General features: G+C 49.5%; 1 protein-coding gene across 1 annotated transcript; it reads left to right on the plus strand.

The window, feature by feature from the left end:
- The first annotated feature begins 97 nt into the window (after positions 1 to 97).
- On the plus strand, positions 98 to 20948 carry CHAF1B (chromatin assembly factor 1 subunit B). Its single transcript, XM_086675946.1, has 14 exons — positions 98 to 234; positions 980 to 1173; positions 1619 to 1751; positions 3768 to 3885; positions 4571 to 4674; positions 7137 to 7233; positions 9047 to 9131; positions 10550 to 10643; positions 14354 to 14423; positions 14516 to 14607; positions 16389 to 16551; positions 17720 to 18082; positions 19520 to 19614; positions 20169 to 20948. The coding sequence occupies exons 2-14, from the start codon at positions 1048 to 1050 to the stop codon at positions 20258 to 20260; spliced, it is 1632 nt and encodes a 543-aa protein (XP_086532072.1). The 5' UTR covers positions 98 to 234; positions 980 to 1047; the 3' UTR covers positions 20261 to 20948.
- The last annotated feature ends 5402 nt before the right edge of the window (positions 20949 to 26350 follow it).

The raw sequence follows: 26350 nt of genomic DNA on the forward strand, positions 1-26350 counted from the left end.
CCAACGGGATTCCGAGGACTCCGCAGCTCTGGACCACCCTCTGCAGCCCGAGCAAGGGCGGGGCGCCACGTAACCCCGCCCATGCGAAGGCGGGGCTCCCCGAGAATCCCGCCTACAAAGAGGCGGGTCGTACCTAGAATCCCGCCCTCCCTGAGGCGGGGCCTGTGGCGCGCGGGAAGAAGCGTAAGCGGCGGCGGGAGCTGGCTGTGCAGCCGACTGACCGCGTCCCTGCAGGTATTGCTTCCCTGGCGCCGGCTCCGGCGTCCCCACGGTCTCCCCGCGGGGCCGAGCGAGAGCGGGAGGGTCTCGCTGAGGGCGGGCCGCGGGGTCCCGGCACAGCTCCGGACGGCGTGCGTTTGCGCGCTCTGCGGCTCCCCGCCCCGGCTCCGTGCGGCCTCCTCCCCCCCAGGCCCGCTTTCGGCTTTCCGGCCGAGCGCTTGGTCCCGTGCGGCCTGGGAACGGGGCGGGGGGTGGGGGGATGTCCCCTCTGGTTCCCTCGCCTCGGTTTTCTACCCTGGGCGACCCTCTCCTCCTGGCGGCCGCAGCCGCCTGGGAAGTGGGTGTCTCTCGAAGCCCCCTGACCCCCCCAAGCTGTCCACTTGCCCCGGCAGCTTCTCCCGGGAGGCCGCTAGCCCTGGGCAGCCCCTTCCGCCGCGCGACCCGGCCCCTGACTCTCCCCGAACGCCCTCCAACCCCCACTAAGCGGGGGCGGTCGCGCCGTAGGGTCGGCCCCTCGATTTCCTCTGCCTGGGTGTTCCATTTTGCTCTTTCCGGACCTAGCAGTAGAATAAACTTCCAACAGCCGCGGCTCAGCGAAGCATTTTAGGTGAACCTGCAAGGTGTTACATTAGAGGTCAACACTAACATCCTTTCCCACCACAGCGTGCATTTTTAATGGTTAGCAGGGCTCCTGGCTCATAATAAGTGTTCAGTACACCTTTCCTGCTGTAATATTCAGTTCATTACCGACGATTTTCAGCTTTCCTCTGTCTTTGGGTAAAGAACGGTGCCCGACGGATTTGTGTTGCTCCATCAAGACTCGGGAGGATGAAAGTCATTACCTGCGAAATAGCCTGGCACAACAAGGAGCCGGTGTATAGCCTGGACTTCCAGCATGGCACCGCCGGGAGGATCCACAGACTGGCGTCGGCCGGTGTAGACACGGCGGTTAGGGTAAGTGGGGCGGAGAGAGAAAGGCCCTGAGAAGCACTACTGAGGGTGCATTCTCCATTCTTTTCTTTGAAACAAAAGTCAACAAACTCAAACCAATCCGTCATCTAGCCCAGAGGGATGAATTCTCAGGACCTTGAGTGAACCATGAAAGCAAAAGAAAGCTTTGTTCCTTGAGTAATGTTTCCCAGATTGGTAAACGGGAGGCTCATTATTTTTAAGAATCCTGAGCCAGTTCCTGTTGGGGAACGGTTTGCAGGAGAAAGAGGAAGGAGGGAGGGCAGCAAGCCATGGGGTTGCTGGTTTATGTTTCAGAGCAAAGTTCCATTTTACGTTTCAAAAGAAAAACTATTTTCTTACTGAAACTAAGCACAGTGTTGTTTTAGTAAGCACAGATTGGTAAGTGCTCACTGTATGTTTCCCCGAATGAATGTTTTGGTATCAACAGATCTGGAAGGTGGAAAAAGGACCCGATGGAAAGGCCATTGTTGAATTTTTGTCCAATCTTGCCCGCCATACCAAAGCTGTCAATGTCGTGCGTTTTTCTCCGAATGGGGAAATTTTAGCATCAGGAGGAGATGGTGAGTACTAGTATTATCCTTCAAAATTCCTTAGAAACCAGATACCTGTGTGTCTCACGTTAAATAGTGAGATTTGAGCTAGGTGTGATTAAAGAAAAATTTTTCTTTTAATGTTCATTTATTTTTGAAAGAGAGAGAGTGCGAGCGGAGGAGGGGCAGAGAGAGAGGGAGACACAGGATCTGAAGTGGGCTCCAGGCTCCGAGCTGTCAGCATAGAGCCCAACCCGACGCACGGCTCAAACTCACAAACGGTGAGGTCATGACCTGAGCCAAAGTTGGACGCTTAACCGCCTGAGCCACGCAGGTGCTTCTGTATCACTTTTTCATTTTAGGGGTCATTTGACCTCAGTGTGTCATTTAGATAGCTCAGTAAAATAGCGTTCTGGGGAGCACGAGGGGATGGAAGACAGTAAGTTTAACCCGAAAAGACCTGTTTGACAATGGCCCCTCCCCAACTTTCGCCAGGATCCGCTGCCCGGTGGAGACAAGTAGGAAGGTGCCCACCATTTTGTCAGAGTCCCAACACACCTGTCCTGGCTTTGATTGCTAGTTTAGTATCTAAGTGATCGCAGCCTTTCCCACATCTCTTTGTAATTAATTGATTCGCTGGGGCAGTATTGTCTGAATGATCCTCTAAATTATGTTTGTTTCCTGGGAATATATTGACTCCTATTTTCTGCTTGTGTTTACGTGGCATAAAGATTGCCTTGAATTTGTAGATTTATTTGGGATACGTTGCCATCTTCACAATATTAAATGTTAAACCCATAAAACTGGGACTTTTTCCTAAGCAGTTTACTAGCTCGTTCTTCCTTTTTCCTTATGGTTTTACTAAAAAGTAAATCGTTTTCCCACGCTTTGACACCAGAACAGTCTACAAGTTAGTACAAAATAAGACAGAAATCACAGACTTTGCAGGAGGAGGAAAGACACCTGGTTAAGTTCAGTGCCACGGTGTCCAGGGTGTTTGTGCACAGAGGGAAAGGTGGGAAGTGGGGACTGTCCCTGGGGGAGGCTGACAGGCTGTCTTCTGAGAGGGTGTACAGGGCAGCACTTGTTGGGCAAAGCCCTTTGGCTTTGGGGGCCCAGAAACCTGTTAACGGTGGAGAGCGTCCACTTGTCAGTGTCAAGGCTGATCTCCTTTCCACCAAGCTCCTGGGATTCCGGTGCACTTGGAGTGAGAACACGTGTGCCCACACAGCTGGTGCGCTCATTGTCCTAGTGGCATTCAGAGGGAGGCCAAGAGGTGCTCAGGCTTAGGTGGTGAGTTTGGGGTCAGAGCACAAGGGCTTATAGCACTCAGACAATTGATGACGTCAGGCCAAGATACCTGCTGCATCCGTATGTGTAGCTGATGTGTCCGTGGCTTACTTTGTGCAAGGCATTGTGTTATAAGTGCTTTATGCATATTAACTCATTTAATCCTTGAGACAGCCCTATGAGATAGGTACGCGGTTACCCCCGTTTTACAGGTCAAGTGACTGAGGAGTCGAGATGCTAAGTCCTGCTGAAGGTTACACAGGAACCATTTGCCAGTCCTTGCCGGTGGCTCTTTGTGGCTCTTTGTTTTTTCCTATTCAGCCATTCATAGGTTATGCCTTAGGATTTTAGAGGTTGGTTTTTTGTTGGTTTTTTTTTGGTTTATCTTATTTGAGAGAGAGGAACAGTGTGCACGAGCAGGGAAGGGGCAGAGAGTAAGGGAGAGAGAGAATCCCAAGCTGGCTGTGCACTGTCAGTGCAGAGCCCGATGAGGGGCTCCAACTCATGAACCGTGAGATCACGACCTGAGGTGAAACCAAGAGTCGGACGCTTAACCCACTGAGCCACCCAGGCGCCCCAGATTCTGGAGTTTTAGATCAGAAGGCAAACCTGTTTTTCCTGTCGAAATTCTTAGAAGTCCGTCATTGTGACCATACTGTCTATTGAACAACATAAATAGGACTTCAAGCCCTAAAAGCCCAGAAATGAAGGAGCATGCAAAAAGCGTGGCTTATCTTTCACTGAATCACTCCACAGATGCCGTCATCCTGTTGTGGAAGGTGAATGATAATAAGGAGCCAGAACAGATTGCTTTTCAGGATGATGATGAGGCCCAGCTGAACAAGGAGAATTGGACTGTCGTAAAAACCCTGAGGTAACTTGGACAGGGACGATGGGAGTGCCTTATCTAACTGCTCTGAGAGCATTAAACTCACATGCATTTTTTTATTTAAAAAAAAAAAAAAGTTCTTTTGAGTAAGCTCTATGCCCAACATGGGGCTTGAACTCACAGCCCTGAGATCAAGAGTCCTATGCTTTACTGACTGAGCCAATCCAGGCGCCCTGCATTTTGACTTATATCGTACTTAAACCTTTTACTTACACAAGACAGAGAGAAGAGAATCACTTTAAAAGCTAGAAACATGATTAAAATGGATTTTATTTCTGCTGTAAAATTTTCTTTAGTCAGATTGAATCAATTACAAAGATACAAGTACCTCTGAAGGTGGTAGATTATAGCTGCAGCTAATAGAGTTCCAGTGGAAATTTCTAAAATCCTATTTTTTTAAATATTTTTTTAAACTTTGAGAGACAGAGTACGAGCAGGGGAGGGGCAGAGAGAGAGAGAGAGAGAGAGAATCCCAAGGAGGCTCCACGCTGCCAGCGCAGAGCCCAACATGGAGCTCAAACCCATGAAACCGTGAGACCATGACCTGAGCTGAAACCAAGAGTCCGTTGAGCCACCCAGGAGCCCCCCCTAAAATCCTATTCTCGTGTATGGTCTCTGAGTTTGCTTACAAGTTTTTGATGTTTTTTTCTTTTTCTTCTTTGGATTGTAGAGGCCACTTGGAAGATGTGTACGATATTTGCTGGGCAACTGACGGGAATCTAATGGCTTCTGCCTCTGTGGATAACACGGCCATCATATGGGATGTCAGTAAAGGTAGCCAATACGTTTCTGTTCTTGTCAGGGGGAAGGACTTTCTAAGGGTCTAAAAAGCTAACCTACTTGACCTTTCATGGCATAAGAGTTTCTTTAGTGAACTAAAATAGGTATTTGGCTCAGTAGGGTAGGGATTAGCCTCCTGTATCATGGATCCAACTCAGAGTGGTCACGTGTATGAGGTTTTCTGAGTTACTGGTGCCAAAGCAAGGTCCATCCCACATGCTTGGGGGTGTAGACATGTTGGGGGCAGGGCTAATGCCTGCCTTTGCAGAACTTAGGATCTCAGGAAGTTTAGCACGTCGTCATGATGGGGCATTGAATGGTCAGTGTTGGGAGAGGTAGGAGCTGGCATCCGTTTGAGGAGACAGAGGACAGCCGAGGACACCTCACTACTTTTACAGGACCTGTTTTCTGTTTGGGGAGACAGGAGACACGTGAGAAGTTATAAAAATTGCCGTGAAATGCTTTGCCTGCCCTTTTTGCAGGCTGCGGATTCTCCCCCAGCTGAGGGCCCTGGTGGGGGAGTCAGGGCGGAGCGGGCATCCCACCACGCTGCCTGCACATCCGGTTTATCCACTCAGTGACAGTCTCTGTCCGCTTTAGGTCCCTGCCACCTGCCATCCAATCAGACCCCCTCTGTCTCACCTCACCTCTGTCATGTTCTACCCAGTCCCTGACTTGGGCAGAATCGAGGGCTGGCGTCCCTGTCTTCTTCTCTTCCCCACATCTGGCCATTGCCCTGGATAATTTCACCGTGTGCGTGGACAGTCCACCCAGCAGCCCCCTGAAGCCAGTTGTAATGACCTTGAACGTTGCCAGGTCTTGATATCCTACATGATCGTGGCTGCCATCTAACGGGGTGTTAGTAGTGATGGCGCTGGGAAGGGGCCGCAGAGTGAAAGGCTGATCGGAGAAGGTTGCTCCAAGACTTGAATGCGGGAGGGAAGAGGCTCCAGCCTGTGGGAGCAGCCAGTGCAGAGGCCCTGCAGGGAGCTGCTTGTGAGGCAGGACAGGTCCCGCAGAAAGTCCCTCTTCAGAAAACCCTACTCACACACTGACCTAATGATAGCAGTTGTGGGTTAAAAAGCCTCTTGTGGGGCACTTGGGTGGCTCAGTCGGTTAAGTGTCCCCAACTCTTGATTTCAGCTCAGGTCATGATCTCATGGTTCATGAGATCGAGTCCCGTGTCGGGTTCTGCGTTCACAGGGCAGAGCCTGCTTGGGATTTTCTCCCTCTCTTCCTGCTCCTCCCCTGCTCATGCTCTCTCTCCCTCAAAATAAATAAACTTTAAAAAGAGGGGCACCTGGGTGACTCAGTCATTTGGGCCTCTGACTTTGGCTCGGGTCATGATCTTGCACTCTGTGAGTTTGAGCCCCACATCGGGCTCTGTGCTGACAGCTCAGAGCTTGGAGCCTGCTTCGGATTCTGTGTCTCTTTCTCTCTCTGCCTCTCCACCTCTCATGCTCTCTCTCGCTCGCTCTCTCAAAAATAAATAAACATTAAAAAAATTAAAAAAAAAAAAGCCTCTGTTGTAAAACTCAGGGTCGTTTGAGAAGATGCTGTCACCCGGCTGCAGGCCACCTTACTCTCACAGACCCCCAAAAACACTGGCAAGAAGGCGAGGGGGAAGGAAAGTTAGCCTGAAGCACCCTCGCTGCATTTCACATGGAGGGCGGGTCCCAGGGTCACAGGAGTGTAGACCCCTCTGCAGAGAAGAGCCATTTGAGTTGTTTTTGTTTGGTTGGTTTTTAAGAATGGCCAGGGTTCCGTAACTGCCTCTGCATTTTATCTGGGTAATCTTTGTGTGCTGCTGGTTTTCTCTCTTTCCATAGAGTCCCTTTTCCATCACTACTGGCTTTGCCCGGCCCTTGCCTCCCGCCTGGCCTGCTGTCCCCTCCTAACTAGTGGTACTTCCTATGTCCTCTGTGACCCTCAGTCTTGTCTTCACGATGCAGGTCACTTCCCAGCCGAGTGTTCCTCTCGGCCGCACCTCGAATTCCCAGAACCTTTTCCTGATACATGAGGGTCGCTGTCAGATACCTCCTGTCCTCGTCTTGCCGTTTTGGCATTGGACCTCACCCTGTAGACTTCTCAGTGACCCATTGTTCCGTGTGCCGAGGATCGGCTTACAAAACCTCCTTCATAGCCCCCCTCACCCTGCCCTGTAGGGAGAGCTGACCTCAGCTCGTGCCTTGCCAACCCTCACCGTGGCCTCTTAGCTGCCCCGTCTATACCATGCTCAGCTGGCTTGCCTTTTGATGGTGTGTCCCCCCCCCCCCACCCAAAGCAGCAGGCTCCTGGGGAGTGTGGGCCATGTAAAGTCCCCTTTTTCCCCCAAGAGCCTGACACGGCGCCTGCTAAATGACAGGAGGGTATGAAGGGCGCAATACTTAAACTGTACTTTATTCTGCTTGTGCTCCAGTAGGCTTTAGTAAAGCTGTCATGTGCTTTATTCGCAGGACAGAAGATCTCTATCTTTAATGAACATAAAAGTTACGTCCAAGGAGTAACCTGGGACCCCTTGGGTCAGTATGTTGCCACCCTGAGCTGTGACAGGTACGTCAGGATTTGGCAAGTTGTCTTCTCTGCTGGCTTGAAATTTCCTGCAGAGGGATTTTCATCACCATTTACCAATCTGAAGCCCGGTCTAGCTTTGCTTCTTGTTCTTGGTTTCATGTCAAGCATTTGGTTTTACTGTTACTCTTCCACCGTAACGTGAAAGTGGAAACTAATTAGGGCAAGTGCCTTATATGTAGTACTTACCAAATCTTTATTGAATGGGTGAATGGATGTAGAGGGAGTTTTGAATTGCATTTGAATTTCACGGACAACATTTGTTTATTGTAAGTGAGCAAGAGGCAAGGAAAGAGGGAGAGAGAGAATCTTGTGAGGGGCAGAGAGAGAGAATCTTGTGAGAGGCAGAAAGAGAGAGAAGCGGGGCTCGTTCATAGGCACCGTTTAAAAAAAGTCTTTTATAAATACGACTTCTGTAAGAAGGGGTTGCTAGTGGTTGGGTTGGAATTTTCCCTTCCCCTTCCCCTTCCCCTTTCCTTCCCTCCTCCTTTCTTCCTTTAAAAAAGAAAAAAATTTAACATTTATTTTTGAGAGGCAGAGCATGAGCCGGGGAGGGTCAGAGAGAGAGAGAAACACAGAATCTGAAACAGGCTCCAGGCTCTGAGCTGTCAGCACAGAGCCTGACACGGGGCTGAAACCCATGAACTGCGACATTGTGACCTGAGCCAAAGTTGGATGCGTAACCGACTGAGCCACCCAGGCGCCCCTGTTTATTTATTTTTTTAGGTTTGTTTATTTTGAGAGAGAAAGAGAGGGGGAATCTCAAGCAGGTTCTGCGCTAACGTGAGGCTCAAGCTCACAACCATGAGATCATGACCTGAGCCGAAATCGAGAGTGGGACGCTTAACTGACTGAGCCATCCAGGTGTCCCTGGGTGTTTCGTGTTTGTTTGTTTGTTTTTTTTTTTTTAAAGATTTTATTTATAAGTAATCTCTACACCCACCGCAGGGCTTGAACTCACAACCCTGAGATCAAGAGTCTCCTGCCCCACCAACTGAGCCAGCCAGGCATCTTTCTTTCATTTTTTGATTATAGTTTACTACTGCAGTCATTTCAATGACTCCATTTAAGTTAATGTAAAAATAGAATATTTCGTCTTTCCCGAAAGAAGGTTTGTTGTGGTGTTTACTGGCATCATTCATTTAATCGTATTCTTGGAACAAAGAACTAAGAATCTGAGGTGGTGGGTGTACTACTCATCAGTCAAGGTCATCCTTTTGAGTATTTTTCCAACTTCTTTTAATCATAACATGTTTGATTTCAGACGGCCCAGCAGTGTGGACGAGTTAGTGTTTTTGAATCGAAGCATCTCCTGTTACGTTCCATGTACATTTATTTTCTGATCTGTATGTTTTATTCTGGCAGTTGGGAGTGAAATGACCTGATTAGCTAGTGGGAATAATACGAATTAGCAAGAAGCAAATTTATCTGTTGGTGTTTTCCTGACTTGCAAATCCCTGAGGGTGAGACTGTTCGATACAAGAGAAATGTCACTGCAGTCCTACAAACTGTCCCTGGGCCAAGTGTCAAGGCCTGAAAAGGCGAGGCCTGATGAGCATCTTACTTGACAAGTTGAAACACTCGATAAAAAGTGAAGTTCTGGCCCGTTTCCTCACTTCATTAGTGACCTCCTCTGGGTGGTTTGCTTCTGTCATAATGAGTTAAGTGGGACAGTCATAAATGGTCTTGGAGGCTGACCTGGTCTAATCGGCCTGCAGTTTTGATGCTAGATTGTTTCTGTGTGGAACACTTCGTTCACTAGAAGAGATCAGTCAGAATGTTTTTCTTTCTTTAGGATCCTCAGGGTGTACAGCACCCAGAAGAAACGTGTGGCTTTTAATGTCTCAAAGATGCTGTCTGGAATAGGGGCCGAAGGAGAGGTATGAAGTGTTGACTTTCTGTGTTAGCAGTGCTTCAGGAAGTCACGAGCTCCTCCGTGTCCTACAGCTAAGTCCCTGGTCTCAGGCACCTGACACTTGAACTACCGTGCGCTTCCTCAGGTCCAGCCAAGGCTCAGTTAGTGTGTTGGGCTGGTCTGCATGGAAATGGGGACATCCGGGGGCCAGGGGAGAGCTGCCGATGGTGGGTAGAGTTGTCCAACCCCAGCTCACTGTGGAGTCGCCTGGAAGCATTAAGAGACATGTGTGCCTGCCCCCCATCCCCCAGGCGTGTGTGATTCGCTTGGCTTGAGGTAGGCAGGGCCTCTGGGATTCTGAGGTGTAGGGAGAGTCACGAGCGTCTGACCGAGGGGGACCTGGCACTATGCCGCAGGAAGGTGGCAGCGGGCAGTAGGCCGTCTTGGCAGGTTTAGAGCGAATGCTGCCTGCAGGACTGTGGGGACCCAGCCAGCGGTCCTAGAGGAATCAAGACCATGGAGGCAGGCACTTAGACAAAAGGGAGCAGGTTGGTCACTGGAACCAAAAAGGGATGTGGTGCAAACCTGGGCCTCAAGCAGCTGGCGGGGCCAAGCGGGCCACGAGCTGACAAAATGGGGAGCTCGTGTACAGTCAGGAGGGTAATGCTGGGTCTTTGGGTCCTTGAGACTTAAATGCTTCATGTTTATCCAGTGGCAGTGAGTGGGAGCAAAAACCGTTCCACGCAGGTGTTCAAGAAAGGTTTGAAAAGATGGGATTACCAGTTTAAGAGCGGACTAGTTTATAAGAGGTGTTCATTAAGTTGGAAATTCTAAGTGGACGCACACATCATCCTGCTTTTCTCCCCGGTCTCATTGTCCAGACACACCGCTCTTGACAGTGCACGGTGTTCTCACGGAGGCTTTTTAAAAAGATAACTGTATGGGGCGCCTGGGTGGCGCAGTCGGTTAAGCGTCCGACTTCAGCCAGGTCACGATCTCGCGGTCCGTGAGTTCGAGCCCCGCGTCGGGCTCTGGGCTGATGGCTCAGAGCCTGGAGCCTGTTTCGGATTCTGTGTCTACCTCTCTCTCTGCCCCTCCCCCGTTCATGCTCTCTCTCTCTGTCCCAAAAATAAATAAACGTTGAAAAAAAAAAAAATTTTTTTTTTAAAAAAAAAGATAACTGTAGAACCACACACATGCACGTAGACCTGTATGCACATACGACTTTCTGTAACGCAGGTGGGCAGTTAATCTTTGTGAGCGATCACTCTTGCAGTCTGGAGTGATTTGATTTGTAATATATTTCCCCTGTTACGCGAGTGTAATAAATGACACTATATAAAGACAGAAAAAAAAAGGAACTGGTAAACCGTTATTGTGAATGTAAAGATTTGGATTAAAAAAAAAAAGATTTGGATTAATGTTTGAACTTGTGTGCCACAGGTCAGAAGTTACCGGATGTTTCACGACGACAGCATGAAGTCATTCTTCCGTAGACTCAGTTTTACCCCTGATGGGTCTTTGCTCCTCACACCAGGTGGGTTTGACAAGCTTCCGATTTGAGGCGTGATGGCAGCGGTGGGTGATTCCAGTTGCCGCTTGTCAGCTCAGTGAATCCTGATTAAAATAGCGACCCCCCAGCTTGTTCAGACATTGAAACCTCCAGGGGAGCTTCAGGAAGCACTGGTCCCCGGGTTCCACTCCCAGAGACGGTCTGATTGGTCCGGGGTGTGTGTGGTCTAGGTTTTGGAATTTAAAAAATTTCCAAGTAGTTCTGATGTGCAGAGAAGTTGGGGAGCCACTAGGCTAGTGTGACAGACATTTTGCTCTTAGATTTAACTTAAAAAAATGTTAATGTCTTTTCACTAGGCATGTATGTAGAGGTCATAGTGCTAAAGCTAAAAGAGGTTTATTGTTTCTATTCTCAATGAAGCAGTCTATTGTGGCAGGGACAAGTTTGGTTGGAATAACTTGAGTATGAGGAAACCGCAGAATCAGCAAGGACAAGACAGGTTCATTGTCTATAGGAAGGCATGATGTTAAGCCCAGCAGTGTCAGCCGGGGCACTGATTGCCAGGGTGTTCTTAGAAGAATGTCTTCTGCTCTCCGTGGCTCGGGTCCCATCTTTTGTATGAAGGCGATCACCTAATGCAGGGCTGGCCCAAACAGGAGGGCACAGGTCAGGTTGGCCGCTAAGTATTCCAGCCCGGTTGGGCAGAGGAGGCCTGAGAGGGTGTGAATTGTACATGCATACTTGTGATGCCTTAGGACATTGGGGATCATGTGGGAGTGACATTGGCCTGGGGAGGGGGTGTCTCAGGATCAGCAACAGGTGGTTGCTAAGTATATTAAAAGTTGCTTACTGGGGCGCCTGGGTGGCGCAGTCGGTTAAGCGTCCGACTTCAGCCAGGTCACGATCTTGCGGTCCGTGAGTTCGAGCCCCGCGTCGGGCTCTGGGCTGGTGGCTCAGAGCCTGTTTCCGATTCTGTGTCTCCCTCTCTCTCTGCCCCTCCCCCGTTCATGCTCTGTCTCTCTCTGTCCCAAAAATAAATAAAAACATTAAAAAAAAAAATTTAAAAAAAAAAGTTGCTTACTAAACTCAGTGACAAATCTTTACTAAATGACCACTCTAAAAATATTGTGTTAGAATCAGGTATCAGATGGATGTCTGCTTTTGTCATTATTATTCTTGGTGGTGTTAATACATGCAGGAAGAGGAGAGAATGAAATTACAAAGATTGGAAAGAAGAAACCTTGGTGTTAGGATTATGTTTCTAGAAAATCCAAGAGATTTAAAAATATCAGAATAAAAAAATCTGATAAGGTGGCTGGATACTATCTATGACATACTTAAAAATCTTCTATACTGGAATATGCACTTAGAAATATAAAAAGAAAAATTATTCCATTCATAATGCAAACCCCACAAAACATGGGAAAAAAATTTAATAAAGGCACAAAGCCTTTATGAAGACTAGAAGATCTTATTGAAGATTGTAAAACAAGTTCTGAATGAATAGAGATCTCAAGTTCTAAAAATTAACATACGCATTGATTTCCAATTAGGATCCTATTAGAGGCTTTTGGTTTACTTTTAGTTGGACAGCATGCCAGCTCTGTTAGGAGAATAAATGCTGAAGAATGGATTTAATTTTTTTTAAGTTTATTATTTTTGAGAGAGAGCATGAGCAGGGGTGGGGCAGAGAGAGAGGGAGAGAGAGAGTCCCCAGGTGACGCCACACAGTCAGCATGGAGCCTGATGAGGGGCTTGAACTTAGAAACTGAGAGATTGTGAACTGAGCCAAAACTAAGAGACGCTTAACCAACTGAACCACCCAGGCGCCCCAAGAATAGATTTAAAAGTATGAAAAATAGGAATAATACTTGAGCAGGCACTTTCCTAAATGTCAGCAGATACTATGGTGCCACTGTTATCAAATCAATATGGTTATTGGTATAGGAATAAACAGATTAGTAAACCAGAACAGAAAATCCAGAAATAGATCCTGAGATAAGGAAATCTGATATAGTGGGAAGAATGAATTATTGAGTGAATGGTGCTAGAGTGTCCAGCTGTCTGGAAGAAAATTCTATTGGACTCTTAACTTACATATGAAAATAAATTCCGGGTGAAGTCAATACTTAAATCTAAAAGGTGAAAACGTAGGAGGACATCCTAGGGCCAGGGAAGACAGACGGAGACAGGAATCCTGGAAGCTCTGGAACGATGGGCCTGTTTGCGTTTGACGGTGAACTTTTGTATGGTGGAGGCCCAGTAAGCGAAATCAGTCGGCAAGTGATGGAACTGGAAAACACCGTTTACGAGACAGGAAAGAGAGAGCTTACGTGTGTCACGTTCAGCGGCTCTTCCAAATCGATGAGAGAAAAAGAAAAACCCAGAAAAAAAAGATGAGTGAAAGAAACAAGAAGGCAGTTTGCAGAGGAGCAAATTCACGTGTTCACCCACAGGGAAAGGTTTGGACCCTCAGTGATAGAGAAATACAAAATAAAGTGACCTACGATTAGGGATTTCTTTATTCTCTTCAGACTAGACAAAAGTGCAAATCTCCCTGGCTGATGGGTATGCAGAATGTGGGTATTGCTGCAGGAACATGAATTGTTACAGCCAGTTTAGAAAACAGTCTGGAAACCGTTAAATACATGTACCTTTCAGCCCATCTGTCCCCACCCCCCACCGTCTTCGACTCCGTCTTTAAGAAATGAAAACCTAGTACATAAAGGTATATCTTCCACGATATTTATTGCAAGTATGGCTTCTAGTCGTGAAGAATAATACCGATGAACAAGACGGGTAGATGAATTACGGCATTTTCATACCAGTGAACATGGAGCAGCTAGTGAAGATACATCATCCAAGTTAGCTTTCGCGGGTGGTTGACCGAACAGAGCAACAGAAACGAAGGTATAAACGAGATCCTGTTTTTGTGAACTAGGCTAAAAGCCCCACCCTCTGAATATATACGCGATGGAGTTGTAACTGGGTGTTGGTTGTGCGAGCAAAGAGGAAAGAGGACACAGTGGTTTGTTCAGATGGCGGATGTGGGGCTGCAAGGGTGGGCTGAGTCGAAGAGACTACTTGACGGAGTCTCTGTCCACCCTTCCCCACCCCCCAGCGGAGACGAAACGGTCACATGTGAAATGACGTGTGTGTGTGTATCAGGAAAGATACTGCTCTATGGTTGACAGTCATTCTGTGGCCGGGTCTGGCCTGGTTGTAAGGTCATCCCAGGGTGAGTGTGTGGAAGAGCTCAAACATGGGCTCCCCCCAGAGCAAGGTCAGCTGCTTCATGGGTTGGGGGTGCAGTGGAGGCCTGGGTCTCCCGGCAGCCTCCTGGCCGCATCAGGCTGGTGGGAAGGGCTAGTGGCAGGCCCTGGCTGGCAGCCAAGCTCAAATCCAGCGGACGCAGTGGGGTGATACAGTGAGAGCGCTTCTCCAGCAGGAAGTGACTGGCCTCCCAGACGGAGGCCTGCCCGGTTCTTCCTGCCCGGGCCTGAAGCCCCCCCGAGCAGGTGGGCCGCTCAGGGGGATGTGACAGGTGGGTAGAGCTGGAATAAGAGCTGAGCCCAGCCTGGGACCGTGTGTATTTGTCCTCAGTCACAAAAACACTGTCCAGGGCACATGGCTATGGGGAGAAATGTTTTACAGGCCAGGGTTGGATGCTCTTGAGTGTGTCTTCTTTCGTCTAATAAAACCTCACCTCTCTCTCTCTCTTCCTGCTTCCCCAGCTGGATGTGTGGAGTCTGGAGAAAATGTAACAAATACCACCTATGTTTTCTCCAGGAAGAATCTTAAAAGGTATGCAGTGGAAGAAATCGTTGAAATGTTTACCCTTTGTTTTTGGTGAGTAACGGTGCCCTTTTCTAAGAAGGTCATGACCGATCTTTTAGGCCCATCGCTCACCTTCCCTGTCCTGGCAAAGCGACGCTTGCAGTTCGTTGCTGTCCTGTCTACTTTGAGTTGAGGCCGGTGGTGGAAACAGGTACGTTAGAGCCACGGTGGTTGTGTTAGGTCTTCGCCGAGGCAGGTCACCAGGCTGCGGGGGTTGTGATGTGGGCTTTCTCCCGTGGGGGGCACGGCTCTGTGGGTTTGGTGCGGTTGAGTTACCGTGAAGAGCAGGAGCAAAGCCCGAGGTTATCAAAATTGTCCAGTGTTCATCCTGTCTAGAATATGCTGTCTTCGCTTCACCTTTAAAGGAATGAGAGTAATTTTTTTTAATCCAGAGCAGATTGAAGGTCGTTCAGTATCCGTTTCCTATGCAGTAAAATGTTTTTTTTAGTTTTTTTTTTTCCCTCAAGGTTTTTCTCATTATCAGGGGTGTTAGTCGGATTCTGATGGGCCTTGGTGTAATTTTCTCAGGTTTCTTGTGCTTGGGGTTCATTGAGCTCTTAGATCTATGGGTTTATAGTTTTCATCACCTTTGGGGAATTTCAGCCGTTACAGTGTCAAATGTCTTTGCTGTCACCCCCCTTCCTGCCCACAAGGGGCTCCACTTACATGTGTGTTAGGCCATTTGAGGTTAGTCCCGGGTTTACTGACGATCTGCTTGCTTTTTTCCTTCTCAGTACTTCCGTTTTCTGTACTCTGTGTCCCATGTCTCTACTTAACACACTCCATCCTTCCTCCTCTTGAACATGTAGGATAGTTTTTGTAATAACTTTTAATGACTTTGTGTACAAAGGATTTGTTTTGATTTTTTTTTTCTGTCATTGTGGGTCATATTTTCTTTGCATGTCTAGTAATTTTTCATTAGATGCCGGACATTGTGAATTTTACCTCCGTGGATGCTGGGTATATTTTCATAAATATTCTTGAGCTTTGTTCTGGGAGGCAGTGAAGTTACTCGGAGACACCGTGCCGCTTATCCTCGTTCAGTGGGACCACGGCAGCATGTGGTCCAGAGCTAATTTCCCCACTGCAGAAGCAGAGCTGCCTGAGTAATCGGTGCCCCGTGAAATAGGTTTCCCACTCTGGGTGGAGGAACACGCTCTGTCTGGCCTTGCGTGAGCTTCGGGAATGACTCTCTCTTTCCTGTAGTTCTTGCTCTGGCCTCGGGTGGTTTCCTCACTTGCAAGTGCTGATCAGGGCTCAGCTGGAGACCTGAGAGGGCCTGTAGGTCTGTGCCTGTGAACTCCGGCTGCCCGGGCCTCCCTGCTTCATCCTCTACCTCTCCCTCTCCCGGGCCTGGCAGCTCCAGGCAGCAAGCTGGATGTAGGATTTCCTCCTTGACTTCCCATCCCTCAGAGATCACTGTCTTCAGTGCCTAATGGTCAGAAGTCTTGGAAAACATTATTTTGTAGATTTTGCCTGGTATTTCAGTTGCTTCAGGTGGGAGGGTAAGTCAGGTCCCTCTTCCTCCAACGCTGGAAGCAGCTGTTTTAAGCTTTTTAATCCTTTCATGTGAATGAATGTAATTACCTGGAAGCTTGAAATCACCTTAATAAAATGTTTCTAGGTTACCCTTATTTTTCGTATCAGAAAGGACTTGTTCTATTCACAGTTTTTTTTGTTTTGTACCCCCACCTTTTTGGACCTTGGGTGCCCCTGAGTCTTGGATCAGGACACGGTGTCCTCATCAGGTCACATGTGGTTGTCCTTTATTCCCATATAAATTAAAGGACTGATTTTTTTTTTTTGTAAAGCACATAGCAAACTAGCCTTCAGTAAAATGATGTCATTTCCGTCTCCTGAGAGAGGGCTTTTGGGAATTTGTTTCCTCTGACTTCTGTTTTCCGCCCTTTGTCCCTGTTTTCACCCGAGCAGACAGAGCGTCACAGGAGCTGGGCACGGAGCTGGTGCACCTGCCCTACCGCCTGGTGTTTGCTGTGGCTTCTGAAGACTCTGTGCTCTTGTATGACACCCAGCAGCCGTTCCCTTTTGGCTACGTGTCTAACATACATTACCACACCCTGAGTGATGTCTCCTGGTGAGTGGCCGGTGGTGAGGGAGGGTGGGCCTGGAGTAGAGCCTTGGGGCAGAGAGCATTCCAGCGCTACAGGTGGCTTTTTTGGCCGGTGTTTACCAATTCTTTTTCTTTTTTTTTAATTATTTTTTTTAACTTTTTTTTTTAAGTTTATTTAAAACTATTTTTTTTCTGGGGTGCCTGGGTGGCTCAGTTAGTTAAGAATCTGACTTTGGCTCAGGTCATGATCTGTGGTCCGTGAGTTCGAGCCCCACATCGGGCTCTGTGCTGACGGCTCAGAGCCTGGAGCCTGCTTCAGATTCTGTGTCTCACTCTCTCTGCACGCTCCCCTGCTGGCTCTCAGTCTTTCTCAAAAATAAACACTAAAAAAAATGTTTTTTTTTAACTTTTTTTCTAAGTTTATTTATTTTGAGAGAGGGAGAGCGAGCACGCATGCATGCCCATGCAAATGGGGGCGGGAGACAGAGAATCCCAAGCAGGCTGCAGCGGAGCCCTGATGTGAGCGGGGCTCAAACTCATGAACATCAAGATCGTGACCTGAGCTGAAGTCAGATGCTTGACAGACTGAGCCACCCCGGCACCTCTTACCAATTCTTTTTAAAGGAAAGCCGTTTCTAATTTGCAATAATACTGCTTCCTATTGTAACAGAAACATCTGAATGATGCCATTCAGTTGCCCCAGGGGTTCCTCTGATTCTCAGACTGAGGGAGGGGGTACCCGTTGGGCTCCCTGCTTGCTGGGGGCTTGCCAGGCCCTCTGGGCTTGCAGGAAGCCCGCACCCATGAGCTCCTGGCACCCAGAGCTGCACCCAGGGAGTCACCTTGTGCTCCGCCTCCTGCCGGTGGGGTCTTCCGAGCCCCTGGGTTCCTGATTTGTGCCCAGCTCTGCCTGGGCCTGCTCCCCCACGGTCTCTTCCTTGCTCTTTACAGCCTTTTTTCTCCTTTTCGTTTTATCTTGGGGGGAGAAAAACCAAAAAAAGGAAAGGTCCTCACACTTTCATCCAGGTGAATTCGATGACAGTCCTGAGATACTGCGGTGCCTGGGAAACCAACCACCCAAAGCCTATGATTTTGCTTGAACTGCCATGGTGTCACTAGTCATGAGAGCCTGACGAGGGGCCCATAAACTTGGGTTCGGTTTCTAACCTTTTGTCCTGTTTGGGGAACAAAGGTCCAGCGATGGGGCCTTCCTGGCCATTTCTTCCACGGATGGCTACTGTTCGTTTGTGACATTCGAGAAGGATGAACTTGGAACACCTTTGAAAGAGAAGCCAGTTTTAAGCGTGGGAACTCCCGATACAGCAAAGAAAACGAAGAGTCAGCCACACCAGGGGTCTTCGCCAGGCCCCAGGCTAGTAGAGGGGACCCCCAGCAGCCCCTGCACACCCCCACCTCAGGCAAGACCATCTCCAGCCCCAGCAGCGCCTTCCGAGGAGAAGAAGGCCCTGCAGCCCAGCACGCAGAATCCCAAAGCACCCCCATCCCGGAGGGTCACTCTGAACACGCTGCAGGCCTGGAGCAAGACAACACCCCGGTAAGAACCTCTGATGGAAGAAGAAATCGTCAGTGCAGTTTGCCAACAGGAAGCCACCAACCTTTAATGGGGGAAATGCCATAAGTACTTCACACTGCTGCCGGAGACCTTGCTAACCGTGACCTCCGCTGCGTTCCCCACTTCTGCCTCTCAGGCCGGCTCCAGACCCCTGTGCGCGGCTTATAGACAGTTGGCCACAGACTGCCCTCTGGGGCCGTTCCCACTGGCCCTGCCTCACCCTTTGTACCGTAATCTCTAGTTTGCCCCTGGAGGCCAGGGCCCTGAGCACACTCTGCCCTAGGGGCCTCTCTGCCCTTACCTTCCTCCGGGAGCCCCAGCCATCTGCATCCCTGGTGACACTGGAGTCTCCCTGGATGTTCCTGCAGCCCTTCCTCTGTCATAACATATCACATTCAGTAGCAGGAGTTTGGTTAGGCTTCTGTTTTCCCTGTTAGGTTATCAGCCCCTTAAGGCAGGAAGCGGTTCCCCAGTCATCACCTGTTTTCTCCTGCCCAGAACAGTCATGGGCACTGAGCAGCAGGCGGGAAAATGAAAGGAACATCTTTAGGCAGTTTTTACTGCATCTGTGGACTGGCTCATGGTAAGCAGTGTCTGGTCTGATCGTGTCCCCGGGTGATGCTGCAGGTGTCTCTGTCCCTCTTCACGTCACTCTGGCTCCTGAGCCTGCCTGAGTTCCCCGCCGGTGCTGCAGACAGAGCCCTTCTGTTGTGCACGGCAGCTGGGGTCCAGGGGTCTTCCTAGGACTGGAAGTCCCCCGTCTGACCCTGTGGGAGTCCTGGGGAGGGAGCAGATGACAAGCACCACGTGTCTCGCTTCCTCTGCCCTGCCCGGGACTTCACTTGCCAGTCTGTAATCTGGATTACATGTAGCGTTCGGCTCTTCTCGGGTGTCTGAGTTCTGCAGACTAGCAACGTTTTTTTGTTTTTCTGTGTTTTTTGGTGGAGGAAGGGAGTGGGAAGGTGTTCTTTCAAATACTCTTATGAAACCTTTCCCCTCTTAATTTCTTGGAGTCGTCTTCTGTTGTAACTTAAAAAAAAAGTTGAAAAATAAGATTGGATTTTAAACAAGAACTGTGTTTCAGAGCTTTCCGTAGTAGAAACCATTGTCGGCTAGCCTTATATATGTGGTGTCCAGTGATGTGTTCAGCATACCACTGCAGATCAACAAAACACGGGTTTTGAAACTTTTAGGTGACTAGCGATTGACTATCATAAGCCTAATGATTGAACTTAGTACATGAACATAGTCCTTAGTTACTAAGTGGGCACATCAACATTTAATGTCTACATGGTATGATTAGCTGAAAATTTTTAATGTTTCTTTTGGGTAGTTTTGAAATTTTGCATCATCATAAATGATTCTTAGGATACTAATGAACCTTGTACCTCTTTCCTACTTTTTTTTTTTTTAATTAAGGAGGATAAATTTACTACCCTTAAAGACAGAGACTCCACCAAATTCTGTACCAATTAGTATAATCTCCACCCCTTCCACAGAAGAAACTGAACCAGGTAAGTGATACTGTTATTTTAATAGAATTCAAGATATTCTTTCTCTTTTGTTCTTTTGGAAATTAACCACCTAATTTTAAGTCAGTTCTGAGAAAGCAGGGATGTATCTTATTGGACCGTCATTCAGATTCACTGGCTGCCTGTTTATTCTCGGCAGGGAGAGTACCTTTCCACGCAGGCATTCAGGGAGCTGAGTAGGTGGCAGGTTCCGGAGGTGCTGTAGGGTCAGGGTTCTCCACCTGGGCACTATTGACAATCTGGGTCAGATAATTCTGTGTGTGGGGGCTGTCCTGCAAGTGTGGGGTGCTTAGCACCTCTGAATGCCGATACCCATTTCTCCCCCCACCCCTGCCCCAACTTGTGACATTCTCCAGTGTCCCCACACATTGCCCAGGTGAGATCACCCCCAGTTGAAAACCACCGGATCCTTTCCCTTATGTTCAGATAGGACCCTTGGTATCTTGTCTGGGCACAACATTTATTTTGTGAATATCAGCTCTTAATTTTAAGCAAATGTTCACTTACTTGCCAACCTGCGCTTGTTAATGTTCTAGGGACGCCCGGGGACCCTCAGGACAGTCCTCCGGAGCCCAAGCGGCCTCGGCTTGGTGAACACAAAGGAAGTTCCCAAGGTCTGGAGCCTTGAGGAGATCTGTCTGCTGCTCGAAGGCTGCCAGGTCTGGGGACCCCCGTGCACAGAGAGGGAGGGCTAGGCCGGGGACACCGGAGACCAGTGGCAATAGGCGGAGCCTGATGGATACTCGTGAATTGTTTACTGTAACAGAAGATACACATTGGACCAGTTTTTCTCCAGAACTATGTTTGCACTTGTATTCAAGACACAGGCTTACCTCGGAGCAGTGAACGTTTTCATAGACCAGATCTTCTTTTGAGTTTCTGAAACTGGAGCGGTTCAGCCTTGTCTAGTGTGGAACAGGGAGTCCGTCCTTGAAACACAGGGAAAGTGCAGACGCTTTGCGAGCAGACCCTTCCCAAAGCTGGCATGAGAGAGGAGAAAGTTATTTGAGAAGGTTTATTCTGATGTTCCCTTCTGAATAGTTGGTTTTTAAGAGTTAGTTTCCTTTCTGACTGTAAAGGTAATAAAAATGCTTGTGCTGGAAAGCTAGCGAGAATAAAGTAGGAAAAACGGGTCCGAGATGGGACTCTGCCACCCTCTTCCTGCTGGAAGGAACCATGTTGCTATGTTGGCATATTTATTTCCTTTTTTTTTTTTTTCCCCAGGGAGAGCGTGGAGATTTCCCTTTAGAGTTTGGTATCCAAATAGGTTAACTTTTCAGATTGATTTTTCAGAATAAAAGAACTTTTCCTGAGCAGTTTTTGCCTCTGCCTTTGCTTTCCCCATCTCCGGGTTGAGGGTGTGTTCTCTCCTGCGGGGAGGGAACCAGAGCTGGGGGCTGGGCGCGCACAAGGTGCTGGCCACAGGAGGCAGTCCCTGGGAAACGTGCTCGCGGTGGCTGCTGGTCCTGCGGCAACGGGGTGGAACCCCCGTCTGGAAGCGCCCGCTGCTGCTTCTCACCCAGAGGAGGTGCTACCGTTGAATTTCAGGATGTGTGACACCTGCCACTTTGGCATAGCGGACACCATGAGTGGTGCAAGCGAGGCCTTCCCCCCACCACCCCTGGCGTTCTTCCCAGTCTGGAAGAGACGGAACCCCAGTCAAGTCTGACAGGAAGTGGCCAAGGAGTGGAGGAGTGTGCCCTTTTGAACTCAGGTCAGCAGCAACAAAGGAAAGAATTGGAAAGAGGATCAATTTGTTGCTTAATCCATAAGCTAGTTACCCAGAAGAGTCTGCCTCCCGTCTAGATGGGAAAGTGGCACCCGAGGGATGATTCACCGTGGACTGAAGGGGGGAGGGGGGTGAATGTGTGCACAGCTATGACGACACAGGTGTGGGTCACACTCAGTATGAAGACACTTTAAGATGTCAAATGGTATCTGTTTTGACCACTGATTCTCAACCTTCACCGCACACTGAAATCACCCAAACAGGTGACAAGGATACCGTCACTTGGGTGCCTGCTCCAGAGCATGTGGCCTGATGGGGCTGGGGGCGTGGTCACGGTTCTTGAAAAGCTGAGTAATTTTGTTTTTAATGTTTATTTTTGAGACAGAGCGTGAGCGGGGGAGAGGCAGAGGAGACACAGAATCCGAAGCAGGCTCCAGGTGCTGAGCTGTCAGCGCAGAGCCCGACGCGGGGCTCGAACTCGTGAGCCATGAGATCATGACCCGAGCCAAAGTTGGACACTTAACCCACTGAGCCACCCAGGCACCCAGAGCTCCAAGTAATTCTGACGGCCAGCCATGACTAGGAAATCCTAAGAGGAAAGCTTTCCCCGCATATCTCTTCTGGTTATTTAAATACATTTCCACGGAAAGCTTTTTCTTGCTTACTCTCTGTCCTCACTGGCACCCCTAATACGGTAGCTCTGCTGTGTGTTTGAAAAGATAATGTGTGAGATGCCATCGGCTCCTCAGAGCCAAAAGACCATTTTAAATTTCCTGAGGCTGGGGGCGCCTGGGGCAGGTGGGGGAGCTGGCGGCTCAGGCGGTTAGGGGTCAGGCTCTGCGCGGACAGTGTGGAGCCTGCTTGGGATTCTCCCTGTCTGCCGCTCGCTCTCAAAATAAACTTGAAGTTTTTTTTCCCCTGAGGCTAGAGTGAGGGATATTTCGTGGTCATCCATTCCTGTACAAGGAGGTGCGATGATGGGTCCTGTGTTCTCGGTGAGGGAGCCTGCTTTCCTGGCCTGACTCCGTATTTGTCTACACATCTGTCTCATGCAGCAACAAGGTGGTGGGGGGCAGACCAGGAGCACCTTTAGCCTGAGGTAGTGTTTCGAGGTACGACTCAGTTGTCAGCCGCCACCGGATGTAAGTTACAGAATCAGCCGTCAAAGCCCAAGCCGCGTAACCCTGCATCCTGATCTAAAACCGCTTCCATCCGGCTAGTTCCCCGGGGAAGCCTGCTGCAAAAGGAGCCCGGCCTGAAGGGTGGGCGGTAAGAACCGACTCACCACCCGGGATCTGCCGTCGTGTGGGGTGTTTGCTCCTCAGTGTTGCCGGCCATTCCTGGTGCCTCCTCACACCACAGTGGGTGACCGGGCCCGAGCCACTGTGCCAGCGGCCTCCGGGCGGGGTGCCCACCGGGGCAAGGGCGCTCGGGCAGAGAGCAAGCGTGTGCCGCCGGGGGCAGGCACGTCCGTCACGGCCGGTCCTCTTACTCATTTCTGCCCCTGCAGCCACTTCCGGTGTCCTTGGGGGAGCGCTCACATCTCCTCAATGACACTGTCGACCCTTCTTAGCAAAACAGTTGTCAGCGTCCGTTTCAACAAGTAGGTTCCAAGTCCTGGGCTCTGCAAACTTCAAGTAGGGAGGCATGGGTGGTGGAGGACGGAGGGTAGAGGACGGGTGGCCCAGCCCTTCCCACCCGCACGTTCCCTTTTTTGCTCTGCTGTAGTCCAGTCGGCTCCCTCACACCTGTTGTGTGCATGTCTCTAAGGGAGGCACAGACCTCGGACAGGTTACTTCGCCAAAAGAAGTTTCTTTACAGCTCGACTAACTGTGCTCACCTTGGCAGGGCAGAGGGTGAAGAGGAAAGGTGGGACAGAGGTGAGAAAAACTGAGGGGCTGCAGGTAAACCAGGTCGACCTTCCCCCGTCGAAGTAACAGGTACCTGTATTCTCAGGTGAGCTCTCATGGCCGCTGGATGTCGCTGTCCCCCCTGGATCCGTCCAGAGGTAGGTCTCCGGGCGACACAGCCCCGCCCCCTTCCATGTAGGCCACAGCCCTGCCAGGCTGGGAATCAACTTGGCCACAGTGGCCCCGGACGCTGGCTTCAGTCCCTGGTGGCTGGTCCTAGAGGAGCAGGGCTTAAATTGGGGTGGGAGGGGGGTTAAGAAAGTAACATGTGAGTATCCATCTCCATTCACTCACTCATTCACTCATTCATTCAAGAAATGTATATGGGGACATCTGGGTGGCTGGTTGGTCGGCCAAGCATCCGACTCTGGATTTCGGCTCAGGTCACGATCTCAGTTTGTGAGTTTGAGACCCGCTTCGGGCTCTGCACAGGCCGTCCAGAGTCTGCTTGTGATTCTCCTTCCCTCTCCCTCTCTCTCTGCCCCTCCCCTGCTCTCTCTCTAATAGATAAACTTAAAAAAAAAATGCTTATCAAACACCCAGGTACCAGAGGATACATCAGGGAACAAGAGACAACTCCCAGAGCTTACGTCCTGGCTGGGGGAGACGAGCAATAAACAAGTAAATCTACGCTGGAAGAGGACCACGGGAAAAGGGAAAGATGGGCGTCAGGGGCGGGTGGAGAGGGTTACAGCTCCAAGAGGAACAGCTCCCCTGAGAGGGTGGCAACAGCTGAGGGGATGGAGAAACAAGCAGAGCAGGGGCCCCAGCTCTTCCAGGAACGAGGTCACAGCTCAGGGACTGATGGGCTCAGTGTCCAGGCTGGGTGTTTCGGGGTCCCCTGCACCCTGGCTCCTCCTGAGCGATGGGGGTGCTCGCACTCGGGAGACCGGGCCCGGGCCTAGGGTGACCACTGCACCCTTGTCATCGGGACAGGGAAGGCGGCTGCCACGCTCCGCTGGCAGTGGAAGCTTCCTGAATCGTACATCCGGTCCAGCTCTCGCTCCAGATCAAAGAGCCACGCGTCGCACGCCGTTGTCGTGTGCTTCCTGCTTTTAAGCAAATTCTGCAGCGGTTTTAACAGCTAAGTTGTCAGAAGTGGTGGCTGTGGAAGGCGCGTCCTTCATTGTGGCCTCTGCACCTGAAGTTCTTCCTTCCTCAGCACAGACAAGGGCAAATGGGGAGCAACACACTCTCACTCGGATCCCCTACAGAAGCCCTAGGTTTCCTTAAATTTGAGCTTAGAGATGCTGTGAAGAAGTGTTGCTCCTTTTAAAAGGGTGGTAACTGGGGCGCCCGGGGGGCTCAGTCGGTTAAGCGTCCGACTTCAGCTCAGGTCACGATCTCACGGCTCGTGAGTTCGAGCCCCGTGTCGGGCTCTGTGCTGACAGCTTGGAGCCTGGATCCTGCTTGGGATTCTGTGTCTCCCTCTCTCTCTGCCCATCCCCCGCTAACACTCTGTCTCTGTCTCTCTCAAAAATAAACAAACAGAAAAACAATAAAGAGGTAGTAACAGATGCTGGTATTGATCCTGTGGGGTCAGGACATCAGCCTTTTTTTTTTTTAAGTTTATTTATTTTGAGTGAGAGAGAGAGTGTGTGCAAGCAGGAGAGGGGCAAAGAGAAGGAGAGCGAGAATCCCAAGCAGGCCCCACTCTGTCAGCACAGAGTCGGATATGGGGCTTGATCCCACGAACAGTGAGATCATGACCTGAGCCGAAATCAAGTCAGGCGCTCAACCGACTGAGCCACCCAGGTGTCCCTGGCCTCATTTCTTAATACCCCAGATGACTGATGCCTCCTGTCATAGCACGTTACCTGGGAAAGGTGTCTCAAGTGTAATAACAAGACTTCGAAAACAACTCCGCATCCCTGCCCTCAGTGAGCACCCCTGGCGGCTCTCAGGAAAAATGTGTGTCTGGGAGGAAGTCAGTGCTGTCCCCGGCCCCTCCAGACCTCCTTTCCCCAGAGGTCCCTCTTCTGTCCCCATGGCCAACTACCTGCCAAGTACAAGGAGCTGGCAGCACGAGGCTTTCCGGCCATTGCACATGTCATCTGTGGGGCTTTACAAACAAAAGAAAACCAACTCAAGTCTAGGCTTTGTCTAGACCCTGGAATCAGCTTCTATCGGTGGGAAGCCAGGCACATGCATTTCAAAAACGCTCGGAGAGATTCCACGGGCAGTCGGCATGAGAACCACCAAGTGGAGGTGTGTGAACTCTGAAAGATAACAATGAAGGACAAAGTTCTTTGAACTCACTGATTTTATAAAGAAATACATATCCAACTACTCAAGAGGAGGCTGGATCTTGAAGACTTTGCCACCCGGCTCTAGTGTCACTCTGCTTCTACTTAAAAAAGTCATAGGAACGAGGAGACACTATGTTAGGGTAGCCACCTCCAAGCTAGCCACCCACAGGGGTCACCCCCCCCCCCCTCGTTTGGAACAGGGATTCCATGAATTTGGGTTCCTAACGAATGAGTACTCCAAGAAACCACTGGGGGGCGATATTGCCAGTCCGTGACTCCACTGTCCAATTTATGAACTAATGTATTTTTAATGAGAGGATTTTTAATCCCATTGTTATGGAAGTGGCATATTATCTATTGCAATACATTTTCATGTTTATTACTTTCTATATAATTGCATGCTATTTTGTCGTTCCAAAGACTTCTACAAATCCACGGCACATACTGAATCAGAGCCCTCCGCAAGAACCGCACATACGAATATCTAGATTTCAAAGGTGTTTTATGTTAAATGTAGCCAAAGGTATGAGTTTGAAGAAGCTAACCTTAAAAAGGTTTCTTTCTAAACTTTGTAAACCAGAAATACATACACACACACACATACATACATACACACACACACACACACGTGTGTGTGTGTGTATGTATGTGTGTGTGAGGTCTTGGTGACATTTTTTTACATTAGCAACAAATGTAATATCCACTGTGCCTTATAACCATACAAAGATATATGTACAGAGTTGTTGCAGTATTTTGAAACGAAAAAAAGATTGGAAATCATCTAAGTGTCTACCGAGGGGACAGCCATTAAATCGCAACGCAGCCATAGG

This window comes from Puma concolor, chromosome C2 (assembly GCF_028749965.1).
Source record: "Puma concolor isolate L17-30 chromosome C2, mPumCon1.1.hap2, whole genome shotgun sequence".
Classification (NCBI taxonomy): Eukaryota; Metazoa; Chordata; class Mammalia; order Carnivora; family Felidae; genus Puma; species Puma concolor.

Coding starts and splice junctions, on each gene's coding strand:
- CHAF1B (XM_086675946.1), top strand. CDS start 1,048: ATGAAAGTCATTACCTGCGAAATAGCCTGGCACAACAAGGAGCCGGTG. Junction 1,752..3,767: donor TTTAGCATCAGGAGGAGATG/GTGAGTACTAGT, acceptor ATCACTCCACAG/ATGCCGTCATCCTGTTGTGG. Junction 16,552..17,719: donor ACCCTGAGTGATGTCTCCTG/GTGAGTGGCCGG, acceptor TGGGGAACAAAG/GTCCAGCGATGGGGCCTTCC.